Genomic DNA, 19,124 nt, shown 5'->3' with positions numbered 1-19,124 from the left:
ACACTCACCTCCGGAAAGACGCAGTGTACGGCGTGACCGGAAGTGCGTCACTACGTCGGCTGCGACGCCCAAGCTTCACGAGCTTCCTCTCTAGGAAGCCAGAACGGACGTCTCTGTGGACTCTGGCTTTCCTCTCCTGGCGCACGTCTTTAACCACGGACCTAGAATAGAAAAAGCTTATCCTTGTTTAAGCTAACCTCTAGCTGAAACTTAGCATTTCCTTCAATTATATGTTGGCAAAACCCACAGTAGTATCAACAGTGCCTTGCGACTTTGTCAGCAATAGAAATCATAGATGTTTTCATATCACATTGCAATTGATGAAGTTATAGTGGAACTTAAGTATCACGCACGGTCATTTTTGCCTTCGCTGACAAAAAAAGTAAAGTTAACCTAATGTTTTGTGCAGTCCCTATATTGACTATGTTTGATGTGATTATCTCCTTGCTGCTGAAAACGTACTTAATGGTGAGAGAATGCCTTCCCTGTAAGGTTAGCAACAAGGCAGGTATGTCCGCTCTTCCCACTACTATTCAACATCCTCCTGGGAGTCCTAGCAAGTGCAAGAAGGCCAGAAAAAGAAATAAAAGGCATAGAGATTGGAAATAAAGAAATAAAACGGTTACTATTTGCAGAGGACATGATTGTCTACACAAAAAAAATCCCAAAGAATCTACAGAACTTCTAGAACTAACAAGTGAGTTTAGCAAGGTTGAAACAGGAGGGAAGGGGGCAGGGCACAACCTTTAAAGGAATGACAGCCGTTGAGGATACGACATAAACTAGTTAGAACCAACTAGGTCCGGACTTTCCTGACAGGCCAGTGGTTGAGACTCTATGCCCCCATTGCAGGGGGCACGGGTTCGACCCCTGGTGGGGGAGCTAAGATTCCGCATGCCTCACAGAGTGGGAAGGAAGAAAAAAAAAAAAACCCAACTAGGTCCAAGATAGCAGAAGATTCAACTTCCCGTAAACATTGAGTCTCATTATACGCTCCCTGTAACACACTGGCATATGCTAATGACACACCCGCAGGTGCCATGACAGTTCCAAGGCTAACCCTAAAAGGCCAAAAAGTGGGCAGTGGCCCAACTCCTGGAAATCCCCACCCCCTTCTCCAAGATAGTTGAAACAATCCTCCCAGTCATTAGCCTACGAAATTACACAGCCCATAAAAACTAACCACTCCATGTTTCAGGACCTCTCACCTGCTGAGATGGCCCATACTCTCTCTGTGGAGTTTGTATTTCTCTCAATAAATCTACTTTGCCTCTCGCTGAATTCCTTCTGCGCAGAGACATAAAGAACCTAAACTTCAGTAGGTCCTGAGACCAGGTGTGTGATTTTTATTAAAAGACAGTGGGTCAAGTCCCAAACTGAGTTGTGTGGCTTCAAGGTCACAGAGTTAAAGTAAAGGTGCAAAAAAGATCAATTGTTGGAAACCAAAATTTCCAGCAATAAAATTTCCTGCAACCTTAATAAATTTCTAAAAATAGCACCATTTACAACAGCATAAAAAACATGAAATAATTAATGCCTTAACAAAATATGTACAAGATATGCATGTTGAAACTATAAAATAATCACAAGAGATGAATGTATACCTAATAAATTGAGATACTGTGTTCATTGATTGAAAAACTCAATATTACTAAGACGTCAGTTATCCCCCAAATTGCTCTCTGTATTCAAAGCAAGCCAATCAAAATCCCAGCAAGACCTTCGTAGAAATCAATAAGCTGATTCAATTGCATGTCAGTCATTTAACAGAGCTGAAAAAAAGCAGTGGAGAAAGGAGGGATTTTTCAATAAATTATGCAGGAACATTTGGATATCCCAATAGAAAAATAAGATTCTTACTTCACACCATCACTAAAATAAATTCCAGGTGGACGAAAAATCTAATTGCAACAAATCTACATCTTTGATGAGAAAGTATGGGCAGTATGATTTCTACAGATGTGTTAATCCTGTCTGCCCACACATCTGATGCCTGAACCCTCTAATGGATACCTCAACATGGGGCTGCTGAAGCTACAGTCCAGCATCCCCGGCAGATGGACATGGTGTCTTCAGAGGCATATCGCATGGCCTCCCTGTACATGTTTGTACCCACTTGCCACCAACCTTGCCATAATGCCCAGTGGCACTGATTACCTCTTCATGTCCTGTGTTGTCTCCTATGACTGCCTCTCCTGCCCTTCTGCAAGCCAAGGAGAAAGGCCTCAGGAGAAATCAAACCTGCTAACACCTTGATTTTGAACTTCCAGCCTCCAGAACTGTGAGAAAATAAATTTCCGTTGTTTAAGCCTCACAGTCTGTGGTATTTGTTACGGCAGTACGTGCAAACTACTTTAGACACATAAAGTTAAGACATGTTGGCAGTGTCAGAGGCTGCTAGTTGCCTGTACAAACATCTATTTGTCCCTCTTATTTAGTAACAGAAAAGTTCATCAGGGGTTGGCACCTGGTCTCTCATCCAAGGACATTTCTTGCCATCCTTGTAAGTCTGTGTCTCTCCCAGGACTAAGTTCTGCACAGTGAAGTGGAAGTGGAAGTGTTCTCAGTACTTACAGGATATTTCCTTGAAAGGAAGGTGACATGCTCTTCTTCTTTTCCTCCATCCTGCATCCTGGAATGGCTGGAGCTCTAGCTGTTGCTTTAGACTATGAGGATATTGCCCCATCTGATGGATGGCAGTGCGGTGAACTGGAAGGAGGCAGGATTCCCGCTGCCAGTGTGCAGCTGCCTATCTCCAGATCCCTTATTTTTTTATATATTTTTTTAAATTAATTAATTAATTAATTTAATTTTGGCTGCCTTGGGACTGCGTTGCTGCGCGCCGGCTTTCTCTAGTTGAGGCGAGTGGGGGCTACTCTTCATTGTGGTGCCCGGGCTTCTTATTGCGGTGGCTTCTCTTGTTGCGGAGCACGGGCTCTAGGCGCGTGGGCTTCAGTAATTGTGGCACATGGGCTCAGTAGTTGTGGTGCACGGGCTTAGTTGCTCCGCGGCATGTGGAATCTTCCCAGACCAGGGCTCGAATCCGTGTCCCCTGCATTGGCAGGCGGATTCCCAACCACTGCACCACCAGGGAAGTCCCCAGATCTCTGTTTTTATAATAGCCACTGTAGGATCTTCCCAGACCAGGGCTCGAATCCGTGTCCCCTGCATTGGCAGGCGGATTCCCAACCACTGCACCACCAGGGAAGTCCCCAGATCTCTTTTAAAAAAAGGAAAAATCAACTCCAGTCTTATTTTAAGCTCTATTATTTTGGATTTTCAATTATGTGCACTTGAACCTAACCAAGCCTGATCCAAAGACAGTAAGTCAGTTAGAGGAGGACTCCAGCAGTGGTACCTAGGGCACATATCATGGATAATCTGCTAGATACTCAAGTTCAGGAAGGTGGAGCTACTCCGGTACCTTAGAGATGAGACACCTTGGGGGTCCAGCTCTCTGGCTCAGGCACTTACTATGAAGGTACTAATTTCAAATAGTTGTAGCAACAAAAATGCCAGTGCCACGCAGCCACTAAGCCTTACTGGGGAATCTAGGAACCAGGTCCTCCGCCTCCTAGAGCTGTATTTTCAACTTCTGCACATGCTACCTCCCTGACAACAGCAGTTTTGAGACTGTCAAACACACAATGAGCCACTCTGTACTAGATATGCCTCGCTGTTTTATCTCAACCCATTCACCACCCTCTTTTCTCCAAAGCCAATATACAGCCTCCCTTTGCCTTGACCTGATCCCCAGTGTCTTCCACTCACAAAGAGCATACCAAAGTCACCTCAAATGTGTCTTTTCTGTCACTGAATTACATTTGTTACAGATCTTGCTTCCAGCCTTTAGGGCATCACTCTGTGACAGTTAGAGCATGGGCTCTGAAGCCAGACGGCCTGGGTTTGAATCTCTGCTCTTCCAGGTACTAGCTGTATCTTTGGGCAACCTACTTAACCTCTCTGTTCCTCACTTTCCTAATTGAAACAAGATAACAGTACTTCAAAGGCTGTTGGGAGTTAGTAAGTTAATGCATTGTGGAGCACCTAGCAGAGACAAGTGCCACAAAATGTTACTGGTTATTAGCATTTATTAAAGAACAGCTATGGCAAATTAAAGACTAGTATTCTGTTGGGGAAGCAACAACAGGAACTAACAAACCTCAACTCAGGTGACTTCAACCATTTCTTTATCTGAATCACTTTGGTTTTGGCAGAATTATATAAGTCCACTGCTAAAAATGATTCCCCTCCCTGGGCAGGGGTAGATTGCTGTCAAGTAAAGAGGAAGTGGTGAAGTCATTTTCTCAGGGCCAGATTTCAGTCAACAGGTTAAATCTGGAATTGAAAAACTGCCAAGACAGTACAAGGTGGCATGGGAAGTAACAAGGCACAGGTTGACAGGCATCCAAAGAAGAGAACTTCCTCCTTATTTTTACAAAAACATATCCTCATATCTCTTTAGACCAGTGGAAACAATTTTGATTGTTATGAATGAGGGTAGGGGAGAACATCACAAATAGTATCTAGTGGGTAGAGGCCAGTGGGTAGGCTAAACATCCTACAACTCACAGGACAGTGTCCAGCAAAAAATTATCAGGTCCTAAATGTCAATAGTGCCGCGTCTGTAAAATCCTGCTTCAGACTGAGAACCAAAGCCATTTCCTTGGGTGTAAAAGTCCCCTAACCAGATCAAAGGGCAGGGCAAACATGCTATGCCGGGCATTATAATGATAATATCAAGCTTTTGCATGCAAATACGAGTAATAAAAATCTTCCTATAGGTTTTATAGACAAACAGGAATGACAAGGGGCATATTTGAAAATATTTTTTAAAATAAGAAAAATAACTTGGGTACAATGCTAAGTTAATGATTTATAAATGTCAGTAGGAAATTATAAGTTACCAACATTGATTCAAGAAGAAATAGACAATGTAATGGACAATGCCAGGGAAGGAATTACTAAAGTAGTGAAAGTTCTACTCTGCTCTACACTACCCCCAACAAAAGCAACTGGTCCAGGCAGCTTTATAGGTGAACTTTTTTCAAATTTCCAAAGAACAGATAATTGCTAGGCTTTTGAAACTGTTCCAAAGCACAGAGAAAGAATAGTCTCGTAACTATTTTTAGCAACGTGGTATAATTCAGGTCCCAAATCTTGACAAAGAGTGAAAAAAATTACAGGCCAATCACACTTATGAATATAGATGCTAATATCCTAAACATATTAATATAATCCAGCAATATTTAAAGAAACTTAACAACACTATACCCAACTAAGATTATGAGAACATAAGTATGACTCAATATTAGGAAAAACATTAATATAATTAACTATATAAATAGGTCAAAAAAGAAATATCATCTTTAACAATCTAAAATAACATAAAATTCAGCATCCACTTCTATTAAACTGAGTAGGAAATAAATACTTTAAAAAAATATTTTCTGGGCTTCCCTGGTGGCGCAGTGGTTGAGAGCCCGCCTGCCGATGCAGGGGACACGGGTTCGTGCCCAGGTCCGGGAAGATCCCACGTGCCGCGGAGCGGCTGGGCCCGTGAGCCGTGGCCGCTGAGCCTGCGCGTCCGGAACCTGTGCTCCGCAACGGGAGAGGCCACAACAGTGAGAGGCCCGCGTACCGCAAAAAAAAAAAAAAAAAAAAAAAAATTTTCTAATTAATACATTCATCTACCCTACAGAATATTTGATAGAGATTTTGTTTTATAATAACTTGAAATTTTCATTAAAGTGCTTAAATTGCTGTAACTTCCTACCATTTAGGATGCCTGAATGTTGACCTGGCTTAATCGAGGGTTAAAGGCTTTCCCACATTCACAACACTTGAGTGGTTGCCTCTGTATGAACCATCAGAATCATAGCTACATCTTTTCCAATACATCACTCACATGAAAGGTTTCTTCATAGCGTGGAATCAGTGAAGCTAAATCAAGTTTATGTTAACTCTGAAGGTTTTGAAACATATGAGACATTGAAGTGGCTCAATATCAGTAAGGATTCTGTTACAAGTGAAAGAAATTCCAACTCAAAACTATTTAAGCAAAGAATTTAATTTTTTGATTTACATCACTGAAAAATCCAGAGGCAAGTTTAGTTCTCTCCATCTCTGTTTGCAGGGCTGGCTTTCTTCTCAGCCTTCACGTGGGTCAAGGCTCACATCCATGTCCAGCAGAAAAGAATGTCACTTCGTGGTAGGTTTTGCACAGTCAAAGGGTCCATTCTGATTGGATGAACTTGGGTCACCTGAACCCACCATTGTGGTGGGTGGAAGGAACAGTACAGATGGGCCAGACTAGGCTACATGTTCCACCTTTTCAGTAGGGAATAGAGCCCCACCCAAACCATATAAACTGTTGTGTTGGGGCAGAGTGGTATTTCCCCAAAAAGTAGGGCAGTAATTACCATGAAAATGGGGTAAAAAATGCTGGGAGGCCAAAAGAACCAAGGTCCAGGACAGGCTTCTTTCTAGGGTGGGCATACCCAAGATGATGTAGCTGGGAGGAAGTCCTAAAGGTTTTCCCACACTTGCTACACTCATATGGTTTTTCTCCACTGTGGATTCTCTGATGCCGACTTAATGTTGACTTAACAGCAAAAGCTTGCTGCACTCATTACATTCATAGGGTTTCTCTCCCGTGTGGATTCTCTGATGTATAACAAGGTTCAGAACTACTAGGGAAGCCATTTCCACACCTCTTGCAGAGATTGGGTCTGTCCCCACTGTGGACTCTCTGATGCCTGATCAGACTTTCACTGTTAATAAAGGCTCTCCCACACCCCTCACACTGATAGGGTTTCTCTCCAGTGTGGATTCTCTGATGCTGAATTAATGAAGAATTGCCATTGAAGGATTTCCCACACTCCTCATGTGGATAGGGTTTCTCTCCAGTGTGGATTCTCTGGTGTCGAATACAGTAAGAAAAAAAAGATGAAGTATCTCCCACACTCCTCACATCTGAAGGGTTTCCTTGCATAGTGGATTCTCTCATCCTTTCTTTTAATGTCTTTCACTGTGGGGATTTCTTGGTGCTTCTCCAGTTCACATGTTTCTGGAAAGTCAGGCTCTTGAGAAACTCTTTGGCAGTCTACATGATATCATCACCTCTCTTTCTTCAGAAATTCCCTGTGTTGATGTGGGCTTGTTGTCAATGTTGGTCTCAGCATCTGACATAGGAAATGAAAAACACAGGTCACCTGAGAATTGTATCAGAAACAACAGAGCACTGAAATTATAGGTCTTTAGAGATTCCAACCTCCATGTGGCCTGCCAGAAATATGAAGCTATTAAAATGGAAGTGCCAAATGTGACAGAGGCAGAAAATGTAGCTGTGTTACAAGAAATTAGATTTTGAAGCCAGGTCATTATATGCTTTTCCAGACCTACATAGGATACGTATCCCTAATAATTTGTGACTTCATAGTGTTTAAATGCCTGAAATGCTCAAGGTGGAAGAGGCAATCCCTGATGGCTTACAAGAGTTGAGTGAATGCCCTAAAATGGTTAAAAACTATCCCGTCTATGTGCTGTTGTCAGACTCAAAAGTGTATGCTGGATACTTGGAAAGGAAAGAGCATAGCTTGCTTCAAGACCCAGGAGACTTCCCAGTGCCCCTTTTCACATTGAAGAAAATGAAAACCTAAGGTGAGAAACAAATAGTAACAGACTGTCCGATGGCATTCGTATTTCCAAAAACTGGATGATATTTTAACTAAGTTAGTTTAAATTTAATCAATATTTTTATTTATTTATATATATTTTTTAAATTAGTTATTTATTTAATTCATTTTGGCTGCGTCAGGTCTTAGTTGCGGCCCACGGGACTTCGTTGAGGCATGCGGGATCTTTCCTAGTGGCGCACGGGTTCTTCCTTGCAGTGTGCGGGTTTTCTCTTTAGTTGTGGCGTGCAGGCTCCACAGCGCATGGGCTCTGTAGTTTCTGGCACGCAGGCTCTCCAGCTGAGGTGCGTGAGCTCAGGAGTTGTGGCGAGTGGGCTCAGTTACCCCGCGACATGTGGGATCTTAGTTCCCTGACCAGGGATTGAACCCGTGTCCCCTGCATTGTAGGGTGGATTCTTTCCCACTGCACCACGAGGGAAGTCACAAAATTTAACCAATATTTCTAAATTTTTGAGTTGTTAAAATAAATTTTATATTCAAGTGTTGATCTTTATCAATTTGTACACTTTTGTTAATTTGTATTCTAAAATATTAGTTTTTTATATCTTTTTCAAAATAAAACTATGTGCTCAACACCTGCTTTATTTTTCCTTTTCTTTACAAATTAGCTGACCTTGATCTTAAACCACCAGAACTAAGCTCCATGAGAGCAGGGACTTTGTTTTCTTTTGTGAAATTTATGTACAAATACGTATGTATTTGCTATCTGTATATCCTCTTTGGTGAAATGTCTGTTCATGCCTTTTGTGCATTTCTTAACTGAATTGTTTTTACTATTGAGTCTTGAAAGTTGTTTATATATTTCAGATACTAGTCTCTGTCAGATATTATATTATGCCTGAAATTGCAGTGGCTCTTCTATTCCCTTCCTCCAGCCAGACTACCTTCCTTTTTTCCCCATGGGCAAGCCATTCTTATCTGTTGAACTCAGAAGAAATGTCCTGCCACTAAAGGAAGGTTACTTGATTTTCTAAATGGGAATTACTCTAACCCTTCCTTCTGCTGTCCACAGCCCACTGCCTATACACCGGCAACAGCACTTAACACATCCTCTCTTTTTTAGCTCTTTACATCTGTCTCTGTAACTATTATCCTCCAGAGCTTCTTAAAGAAGTGCCATTTTGGCACATGGCAAGTGCTCAAAAATTTGCAAACCATGTATCTGACAAAGGATTCAGGCCGCTGGTCTGAAACCTGCTTTACTTACCTTTACAGATGTTTTTGGTCCTCTCTGCAGGCGGATCATCCTGTGTCTCCAGGCCCCAAGGCAAATACCCTCCTTCTAAAAGTGAGATCAGGGCAAGTTTCCAAACTGGGTATCCTGAAAAGTGGGGAGAAAACAGAGCTGGGGGGGGTCTCACTTGAGTTTTCTTAAGGCACCTCGTAGCCTTGTGTCTGCTGACAAGAGAAGGAAACTCCAAAGCAGCCCAGTAAGGATAAGGCCCACACAGGTGGGGTGGAGGGTGAGGAAGCCCAAGGAGATTCTGATCAAAAGGAAACTGAACACTTGTGACCTCCTCCTAAAAGGCCACTTTGAGTATTGTAACAAGATCCTCTGTGACACACACAAGCACACAGAAGCAATGGTGGAAGGCTTCCTTAGACCACTGGATGAGTTGAAGGAAGCTGAGAACTTCAACAGTAAATACTTCTTTTCCACTGTGACCTGCATGGAGCCCCTTATGATGGGAAGTGTTTCCCCACCATAATAGCTGCACTTTCATTAGACCCAAACTAACCTCAGGCTTCTTCCTTCTTCCTCCCTCCCAGCCTGACATCCTCTGGTGCTGAGGGATTAAGAGTTTTTGTCCCTGGAAATACACAGGTTATGAGATTCATGCCCTGATCCAACCCTACCCCTGTCCTATGAGTCTGACTCCTAAAGGCAAAGTGGCCTCACCCAGGGACACCAAGGTCCCATAACTTGTCAGCATCACTTCCCTGTACAGGCCCCTCTGTGCAGTAGGGACTGTCTCACTCTGTCTGGGTGAAGTACACAGCCATGTCCTCGAAGGTCACCACCTCCTAAGACAAGAGGTTCCTGCTGCCCTAGAGCCAGAGGGTGGGGCACAGGGGACAGTATGAGGGCCTGAGGGAGGGAACTGTGACAACAGCTGGGAAATGAAGAAAGGGTGATAGAGCATGGACACGAGTGCTAATTAATAGCTACACCTATAACCATAATATCTGAAACTCCCTTCACTATCAGAGCAGCTTCTATTTGCACACAAGTGGCCATGTCACATTACAGGAAAATGGGAACAGAGGAAGTCTTTCGTGAATTCACCTTCCTGAAGCAAACCCACTTCCTTTTTGCACGTACCCTTCCAGTTTCAGACTCTCCACAAGCAGATGATTGCCCTCTGACTGCCCTTCTCACTGGTGACATGTCAGGATCTACCTGCTACCTGACCCCACCTCACTGATCAAGGGCCTGGCCAACCCATCCTGCTCCCTGCACTTACACTGAGCCCTGCTTTGTTTCCACAGCTGCAAGCTCTACCCCAATCCTCACACCCACTTATCGAGAACAGTCATGGTTTGTCCAAATGGGCCTCTGTCTCCAGCACACCTGATGCTTAAAACTCTGTTGTGCCACCTACCCTCCCACCTCCAACAAAAGGGGGCTGTGAAGCCTCTGCTTGAACCCCTCCAGCAGATTTCCCTCTGAACAGCCTACTCAACTCCGGATGGTCTTCCTAGAAGGTGCTTCCTGATTCTAATGGCTGCTAGGTAGCTCCTCGGGCCGTCTCTCTTTATACCTCTCACATAATCTGTCCTCTGCCAAACAAACCTGCCAGCAGCCCAACTCTCCCTTCCCATACAGTGCCATGATCTGATCCCCTGGTCTCTTTGGTGCCCTCCCTGTGCGGTGATGATCCTCCCATCTCCTCGCTCCAAGGTCTCATGAGGTTCTGGCATCACCACATGGCTAACTCAGATGCCCTGATGACTAAAGAAAAAAAATATTGTTGCCTGCCGTTCCAGTTTTACAAGGATCAAGCCATTAGCCACTGCAGTCGTCCACCCACAATGCGCCTGAGAGGAATTCAGGATGGAGAAAACCAGGAATCGTTCTGTGCTCTGGATACAACCCCTAGTTAGTTAAGGTACATATCTAAGGAAATTTTTCAATGACCCCAAATTCTTGAATCTTCCCATGCAAAGCACTAAAATCATTAACTCAAGATGTCTGTTCTTTGTGTTTAGGAGTAATCTTTTGATGTTTGACATGGTGTTTATTTTTCTCCCCCATGGCAAAAAATTCATATACATCCTGGCTCCTCCCTTATCTCTTCAGAACAGTTTCTCAGAGCTGAGAGGCTGTCTCCTGGGCTACAGTCCTTAGTAAAACACTGAATAAACTCAACTCACAGCTCTTATGTTGTGCTTTTTTTTCTTTTAAGCTGATACAACCTTCACCCCAGTTATGTTCCTCATTCATATGAGCCACGATCCAGTTCTGAACGCCTCTTCCTTCCTAATCTGGCTCCTTCACTCCTCCAAATTCATATGAACTGCTCAGTACATGAGAAACAAATGGTGAGAAACAAATGCTCAAACATGATGTTGGTTCTGATTTTGATCCCTTGTCTCAGTGAGCTAGCAGCAACACTTTCAGCCTGGTCTCCTATGCTAGAAACCCGAGGATCCCTCTTAACCATCTCCCTACTCACTGCTCAGTTCTGACACACAATCAGTAATCAAATCCTGCCAATTTTACCTCCTAAATATTTCTTGGATCTGACTCCTACTCTCCATCACTACTCACCATATAATTTTTCAGTTCCTCAGGAACTGTCCTGTGGACCACTGCAACAGTCCCTAACTCCAGACTCATCCTCCAAGTCCACCTTCTGTCCAGCACATAGAATGATCCTTATAAAATGCCAACCTGACCTCAACTCTGTGAGTTAAAACACTTAAACGGATCACCACACAATAGCAAACTTAAGCCCAAGATCCTGACCCTCAGCTCCACAGGCAACAAATGTCAGAAGATTAGAGACAATTTTTAAAAAAATAATAAATTTATTTATTTATTTGTTTTTATTTTTGGCTGCATTGGGTCTTCATTGCTGCGCACGGGCTTTCTCTAGTTGCAGCGAGCGGGGGCTACTCTTCCTTGCAGTGTGCAGGCTTCTCATTGTGGTGGCTTCTCTTGTTGTGGTGCACGGGCTCTAGGTGCACAGGTTTCAGTAGTTGTGGCTCACAGGCTCTAGAGAGCAGGCTCGGTAGTTGTGGCACAGGGGCTTAGTTATTCTGCAGCATGTGGGACCTTCCCAGGCCAGGGATTGAACCCGTGCCCCCGCATTGGCAGGCGGATTCTTTTTATTTTATTTATTTATTTTTGGCTGCGTTGGGTCTTCATTGCTGCATGCGGGCTTTTTCTAGTTGCAGTGAGCAGGGGTTACTCTTCATTGTGGTGTGCGGGCTTCTCATTGCGGTGGCTTCTCTTGTGGTGGAGCATGGGCTCTAGGCGCGTGGGCTCAGTAGTTGTGGTTCATGCGCTCTAGAGCGCAGGCTTAGTAGTTGTGGCGCATGGGCTTAGCTGCTCCGCGGCATGTGGGATCTTCCCGGACCAGGGCTCGAACCCGTGTCCCCTGCATTGGCAGGTGGATTCTTAACCACTGCACCACCAGGGAAACCAAAGTCCTCTCACTTTCTGAGATGGCCCACAATCTGTCTGTGGAGTGTGTTTCTCCTAGAGCCACTCTCGCCCTTTGAGATGGATCACTTTCTGTCTATGGAATTGTAACCCAGCAGAACCCCATGGGGCCTTCCTGGGATAGGCCTCCCCCCCAACCCCATCCTCTGCCTTAGGTCCTCTCTGAAGTACCTAGAGAGTAGCATTTGATGCACATTTCCTGAGTTGTTTTGCAGATGTAACCGCTCCCCACCCCCAGGCCTCCTGGAGCCTAAGGACTGATAATGTCAGCCCTGTGACCCACCCTCCTACACCATCAGCCAATCAGAGGACTGTGCACAAGCTGACCACACACCCTGCAACCCCCTCCCTCGCCCGGCTTTTAAAAGTGCTTTGCTGAAACACTTTGGGGAGTTTGGGGGTTTTAGGGCATGAGCCACCTCGTCGCCTTGCATGGCCTTGCAATAAACCTTTCTCTGCTCCAAACTCCAACGTTTCAGTTTGTTTGGCCTCACTGTGCATTGGGCACAGGAACTTGCATTAATAGAATGTGTATCTCTCCAAATAAATCCACTTCTTACCTATCACTGTCTCTCACTAAATTCTTTCTTCGAGGAGACATAAAGAACCTGAGAGTCATTAAATCCTGAGACCAGGTGTGTGATCTCAATTAAAAGACAGGGAGCTCAAGACCCAGTCTGGGTTTCGGCTGGATTCACGTCCCATCTGAGCTGCGCGGTTTTGGCACAGGCCCCCCTTTTCTTGCCTTCCTCCTGCTGTCCCTCTGCCCCCACTTCCCGAGAACCTTGTGACCCACACCACTAGCCTGAGTCCCTCATTCTCACAGATCCCTCTGTGGGGGAAACTAGTAAACTTGGAGATGCTCCGGCTGAGCAGAAATCCTCAGAATGCAAGAGGCTGTACTTTTGCTTCCCAGGACATTCTCCAGCTATCTCCAGCCATCACTTCCTGGGCCCTGGGTTCTCTGCTGCTTAGCCTCTCACCATCATCCAGTCTCACTGGGGGAGGAGGGGGGTTGGATGAGGGATGTGTGAACAGGGGTCTTCCTACTGCTTTGGCTCTAAGACTTTGTCAGACTCACCCCTCTCATCCTCCATTTCCTTCAAATCAGAACTCTTGAAGGCACATGTGAGGGATCCAATGCTCACCTTGTGCCAGGCTTTAAGGGGCATGATAGCCATCACCTGGGCTCCCTCTCAATGAAGGGCAGGGGCTGGGAGAAGAAGCAAAGAGAAACAAAAGTGAGCCCAACGCAGTCAATACCTTTCCTTTAAACCTGCAAACCTGTATTAGCTGCAAATAACGACAGCTGACATTTACTGAAGGACTGCAATGTGCCAACCTCAGAACTCGGGCACTTTACTATGTACTAGGAGATATGTAATACTGTTGTCCTCATTTGACCAAAACAAAGAAATGAGCCTTAGAAAGTTTAATTATCTTAGGCCACAAGATCTGTATTCATAACCACTAAGTAATGCTCTCTCCTGCGTGAAACAATAGAGCAAAAAAATACACGTAAACAAAAGCAAGATGCCAGGCCACACAGGGCCCGTGAACGTTAAGAACATCGTCTTCTGACCCCAAACAATGGGATTATTACGAGCAGGAGCAGAGGTTATGATCAGACTTAATATCGACTTTCCCATGAAGCTGAAAAGTCCCCGCGTCCGACTCAATCACAGTTGCGTCCCCGGAACAACACTGCACTTAGGCGCTCGATACGGACACTTTCTAAACCGTAGCGTGTCGGTTACCAGGGCCACCCCTTCCAAGGCAGTCCACATCCCCGCCCCACTCCCAAAGCGGCCGCGGCGGGGGGCTGAGGGAGTCCGGGCAGGGCTGGACTGCCCGCAGACCTCCTCGCTCGATGCGGAGCTGCGCCACCGCCCGACCCCCTCCCGGGTCTGCCTCCCCGTGGCCTGGGGGAATCTGTGACGCTGCCCGCCCGGAATGCGGAACAAGAACGCCGGTTCACCCTGCACTCACATCCGACGGTGGGCGGCGGCGCTCCGGAAGTACTTCAACTGCTTGCGCGCTTTGCAGAGCCTGCACTTCCGCTCCTCTAGACGCCCGCGCTTCTCCGGGGACTTCTCTCCCGTTTACCCGGACCAACCCCTACGAAGAGCAGGCTGCTTTTTTTCCCGGTGGCCTACGGTGGCACTGCCTTTCAGCATTTTGTATGGGGCGGAGGAAGCCAAAGGCCAGCCTCGATGAGCGCTAGCATTTGGGGATTCTCTTATTTGACTGCAGTCAAGCTGGCTGTGCTCATTGGATCGGGTCAGATTTCGCTGTAGGTCAATCAAGTTGCAACTGCAGTATGAAGAATGGATTTAAGCTGGGCAGGAAAGCAGTTAGGAGGCTATTAAAAAGGCCCAGTCACGATAAAGAACAGCTGGATCAAGGCAGTACTGTTTATAACTCTTTGTAACGGGAAACAGCTGTTAACTGTAGATAAACACAAGCTCATTTATATGAATCACCTATATATTTATTCAGCCTTTTGGAATGGTACTGCTCTAGAAATTAATCTTTAGATATTCTTAATTTCCCATCACACATAATTAGCATCCAGACTACTTCAAAATTGACAATGTTTATTCTGTCCCAGTGCTCTTGGCTGACAACAAAATGTTCTGAGATATGCCTTCTTCATTTAAAGATCACTCCAGGGACTTCCCTGGTGGCGCGCAGTGGTTAAGAACCCGCCTGCCAATGCAGGGGACACTGGTTCAAGCCCTAGTCCGGGAAGATCCGGCATGCCGCGGAGCAACTAAACCCCTGCGCCACAACTAATGAGCTTGAGCTCTAGAGCCCACGAACCACAACTACTGAAGCCCGCGCGCCTAGGGCCCATGCTCGGCAACAAGAGAAGCCGCCCCAATGAGAAGCCCACGCACCGCAACAAAGAGTAGCCCCTGCTTGCTGCAACTAGAGAAAGCCTGCACGGAGCAACAGAGACCCAACACAGCCCAAAATAAATAAATTTATTGAAAAAATAAAAAAGATCACTCCAAGGACCTCCCTGGTGGTCCAGTGATTAAGACTCCGTACTCCCAAAGCAGGGGGCCCGGGAACTAGATCCTGCATGCTGCAACTAAGACCCAGCACGGCAAAATAAATTAAAAAAAAAACAAAAGTCGGCCCTGTTTAAGAAAAAAAAAATAAATCACTCCATTATTTCAACGAGGAAACGGAATCCTAGAAAAAGGAGACATGTCTGAGATCTCACAACAACCTAGGCGGCTTTCTGGCCACCTCTGCAGTATGACCCTGGCTTTTATCTCCATTCTCATTACTTCAACTCAGTCACTGAGGGCCTTAACATCTCTTGGGGCTCTGCAAACACTTCCAGTTCCACTTTTCCTAGACAGTTAATTATCAGGTCCTGATGAGGCTGGACTGTAAGCTCTGTAATTCAGTTCAAATTCAACTAGTAGGAAAAATACAAAGGGGACTTAGACTCTAGGCAGAATTCTTCAGCCTAATTTATTGCTCTGGATACAGACAGAAGGTCTTTTCTGGGGGCCTTCTGGGTGGACAGATCTTCCATGGAGAGGCTGTGGTACTTGACTTCCATGGATGGGGTTGGGGGCATCTATTCATGTTGTTGGAGGCTCAGGATCTCAGCTGCAGGGGAGCCCTGGCTACCAGTTAGTGGTCGTTTAGGAATATTGAGGGGGAGAAAAAACAGAAAAAGGAGAAGGTTGACCAAATAACGCTAGGATACTGGAGAGCCTTCAGTTTACACTTGGAATAGCCACAACTTAATGGTTTTCAATTTTTCCCCCTATGTGGCTTCACTAGTGATGTCATTTACATTGTATCTGAAGCTTTCCCACATTAATTCCATAACATTGTTTCCCATATCAGTGATTTCCAAGGTCAAGGGTTAAGGGAGGATTTAACTACAAATGGGCAGCAGAGAGTTTTATTGAGATGATAGAACTGTTCTGAATCTTGATTGCAGTAGTGGTGATTACATAACTATGCAATGTCCAGGCTCATAGACCTATACAACCAAAAAAGAGTAAATTTTACTGTACGTAAGTTTAAAATTAATAAAAAGCAAAAGTTTACAAACATCCTAAAAAAGAATATGTAAACAAAGAAAATTCAAATTCTATTAAAAAGTACAACAGGGAATGTAAATTGATACAGCCACTGTGGAGAACAGTATGGAGCTTCCTTAAAAAACTAAAAATAGAATTACCATATGACCCAGCAATCCCACTGCTGGGCATATACCCAGAGAAAACCATAATTCAGAAAGACACATGCACCCCAATGTTCACTGCAGCACTATTTACAATAGCCAGGTCATGGAAGCAACCTAAATGCCCATCGACAGATCAATGGATAAAGAAGATGTGGTACATATACACAATGGAATATTACTCAGCCATAAAAAGGAACAAAATCTGGTCATCTGTAGAGATGTGGATGGACCTAGAGACTGTCATACAGAGTGATGTAAGTCAGAAAGAGAAAAAAAATTATTGTACATTAACGTATATATGTGGAATCTAGAAACATGCTACAGATGAACTGGTTTGCAAGGCAGAATCAGAGACGCAGATGTAGAAACAAACATATGGACATGAAAGGGGGAAAGCAGGGGTGGGGGTTAATGATGGTTAGATGAATTGGGAGATTGGGATTGACATACACACTAATATGTATAAAATAGATAACTAATAAGAACCTGCTGTATAAAAAATGAATAAATTTTAAAAAATAAAAAATATATATCAGCACCATTATAAAAAAGTGGTTAGATGAACTAAAAAAAATTTGATAAGTTAGATACAAATAAAAGACCTATGCAGTAATTAAAAAAAAAAGTATACCAAGCAATGTAAAAATTATTGGAAATCCCACAGAAAACAGGAGAAAACAATATTTTGGTAAATACCTTTGTAGAAATCTTTCCATGCATATAAGCTCATATGCATATTACACGACCATAAATTCAATTTTATAGAAAATATTCTAGTAGATGTATTCAAGCTCCATAATTCTCATGGGATCAATATGAAATTAGTTCCCAGCTAAGACCACATCGTTGCCTAGCTTTTTCCCTGGTCCTGTATCTCCTAAGCACACTCAATTAATAACTTGCACAAGAATCCCCATCTCAGGCTCTGATTCTGTTAGAATCTGGCCCAAAACAGGTATCATACTCTGTATGCTCACCCATAACTTACTTGTCAGTCAACAAGGTATGGGCATGTCTTTTTCATATTAACAGTGATTCCCAATATTGTTCTAAGTGACTGTACACTATTCCACAGCAGTTATAATAATTTATCTAATCACCTATTGATGGATCTTGATTATCTATCCACCTATTGATGGATATTTAGGTCATTTCTAATTTATCATTAATATAAACTGTATATAAAGCTATAAGAAATACTCTCATAAGTATATTTCTGAATACAATTTTATTATTACCTGAGAGTAAATTTCTAGTAGATGTGGAATTTCTGAGCCTAAGGGGTAGCATATTTAAAATTTTATTACATACACTGCTAGCAAACTGCCACCCAGAAAGTTCATCATCAATTTATGGTCACAACAGAGCACAAGAACGCCCATTTCCCCATACCCACACCCAAAACTGGATTTGCCAATATTTTTATCTAAGCAAATCTCACAGAAAATATAGCACTGAATTTTGTTAGAATTTCATTGATTACATAAAACTGTTCCCTGGCTAGACACAATAAAAACACCAGAGTTCACAATTCAGGTAGCAGAGGATCCCCAGAAAAAGCAAACTCCACTATAGATAAGCACACAAAATTAAAACAAACAAAACAAAACAAACAAACAAAATTTTGATTGAGATTAAGCAGATGAGACAAAAAGCAAGATCCAAGATATAGAGTTAATAAGAAAAGAGAATGTAAGATAAGTTTAAACATCAACAAAGGCATAAAGGAAGAAATCAAAATCTTGAGTAAAAATGATGTTCTATAAAAAGACATGGGGCTTCCCTGGTGGTGCAGTGGTTGAGAGTCTGCCTGCTGATGCAGGGGACACGGGTTCATGCCCTGGTCCGGGAAGATCCCACATGCCGCGGAGCGGCTAGGCCCGTGAGCCATGGCCGCTGAGCCTGTGCGTCCGGAGCCTGTGCTCCGCAACGCGAGAGGCCACAACAGTGAGAGGCCCGCATACCGCAAAAAAAAAAAGACATGAAAATGAACTAAATATAATTTTACACATAAATATAGACACTGAACTTGAATCCTCAGTGGATGGGTTGGACAGCAGAGTAGATGCAGTCAATGAGAAAGTTAGTGAAACTGAATATAGACAGAGACTATAGCACAGCTTGACAGAGATGGAAAATATAAAACCATGATACTAAACATCAGTGAAAATGAATGAACTTGAGCTATGTGGTTAAATCTCAAGTCTATAAAGTTGAATTTTAAAAGTAAGCTGGTGCTCGCTTCGGCAGCACATATACTAAAATTGGAATGATACAGAGAAGATTAGCATGACCCCTGCGCAGGGAGTGACATGCAAATTCATGAAGCGTTCCATATTTTTTCAAACTACCACTGGCATTTTTCACAGAATTAGAACAAAAAATTTCACGATTTGTATGGAAACACAAAAGACCTCGAATAGCCAAAGCAATCTTGAGAAAAAAAACAGAGTTGGAGGAATCAGGCTCCCTGACTTCAGACTATACTACAAAACTACAGTAATCAAAACAGTATGGTACTGGCACAAAAACAGAAATA

At 43.8% G+C, this 19,124-nt stretch overlaps 2 protein-coding genes and 1 non-coding gene across 6 annotated transcripts in view; 1 reads left to right on the top strand and 2 right to left on the bottom strand.

The window, feature by feature from the left end:
• The window catches only part of LOC102991110 (zinc finger protein 19), a 43,253-nt gene extending 43,123 nt beyond the window's left edge, over positions 1 to 130 (bottom strand). The window contains exon 1 of the mRNA XM_028478230.2: positions 9 to 130. The gene's annotated coding sequence lies outside the window, so the exon portion shown is untranslated. The remainder of the gene's footprint in view (positions 1 to 8) is intronic.
• A 5,979-nt stretch (positions 131 to 6,109) lies between these two features.
• Positions 6,110 to 14,410, bottom strand: LOC114484104 (zinc finger protein 19-like). 4 transcript variants are annotated; one of them, XR_003676633.2, is made up of 4 exons: positions 14,356 to 14,410; positions 13,448 to 13,579; positions 8,905 to 9,018; positions 6,110 to 7,184 (listed from the first exon to the last, which is right to left on the bottom strand). XR_003676633.2 is itself a non-coding variant. In XM_028478224.1 (4 exons), exons 2-4 carry the CDS (start codon positions 13,545 to 13,547, stop codon positions 7,078 to 7,080), a joined length of 321 nt encoding a protein of 106 aa, XP_028334025.1. In that variant the 5' UTR covers positions 13,548 to 13,579; positions 14,345 to 14,362; the 3' UTR covers positions 6,110 to 7,077. The 4 variants fall into 4 exon arrangements, 1 of the variants encoding a protein (XP_028334025.1); XR_003676636.2 differs by having other exon boundaries at positions 13,515 to 13,579; positions 14,356 to 14,408; XR_003676634.2 differs by lacking the exon at positions 14,356 to 14,410 and adding an exon at positions 14,124 to 14,297.
• A 4,409-nt stretch (positions 14,411 to 18,819) lies between these two features.
• Positions 18,820 to 18,927, top strand: LOC112065240 (U6 spliceosomal RNA). Its single transcript, XR_002891920.1, has one exon. It is a non-coding gene; the product is annotated as a U6 spliceosomal RNA (small nuclear RNA).
• The last annotated feature ends 197 nt before the right edge of the window (positions 18,928 to 19,124 follow it).

This window comes from Physeter macrocephalus, chromosome 17 (genome assembly GCF_002837175.3).
Source record: "Physeter macrocephalus isolate SW-GA chromosome 17, ASM283717v5, whole genome shotgun sequence".
Classification (NCBI taxonomy): domain Eukaryota; kingdom Metazoa; phylum Chordata; class Mammalia; order Artiodactyla; family Physeteridae; genus Physeter; species Physeter macrocephalus.
Note: the sequence above shows the minus strand (reverse complement) of the source record. Positions and strands in the feature narration are given on the sequence as shown.

What these genes read in the sequence shown, in the direction of transcription:
- LOC114484104 (XM_028478224.1), bottom strand. Translation starts at nt 13,547, where the DNA reads ATGGCTATCATGCCCCTTAAAGCCTGGCACAAGGTGAGCATTGGATCC. An exon ending in GGAAATGGAGGATGAGAGGG is followed by an intron (nt 9,019 to 13,447) that starts GTGAGTCTGACA and finishes CCCACTTTTCAG; the next exon opens with GATACCCAGTTTGGAAACTT. An exon ending in GACCAAAAACATCTGTAAAG is followed by an intron (nt 7,185 to 8,904) that starts GTAAGTAAAGCA and finishes TTCCTATGTCAG; the next exon opens with ATGCTGAGACCAACATTGAC.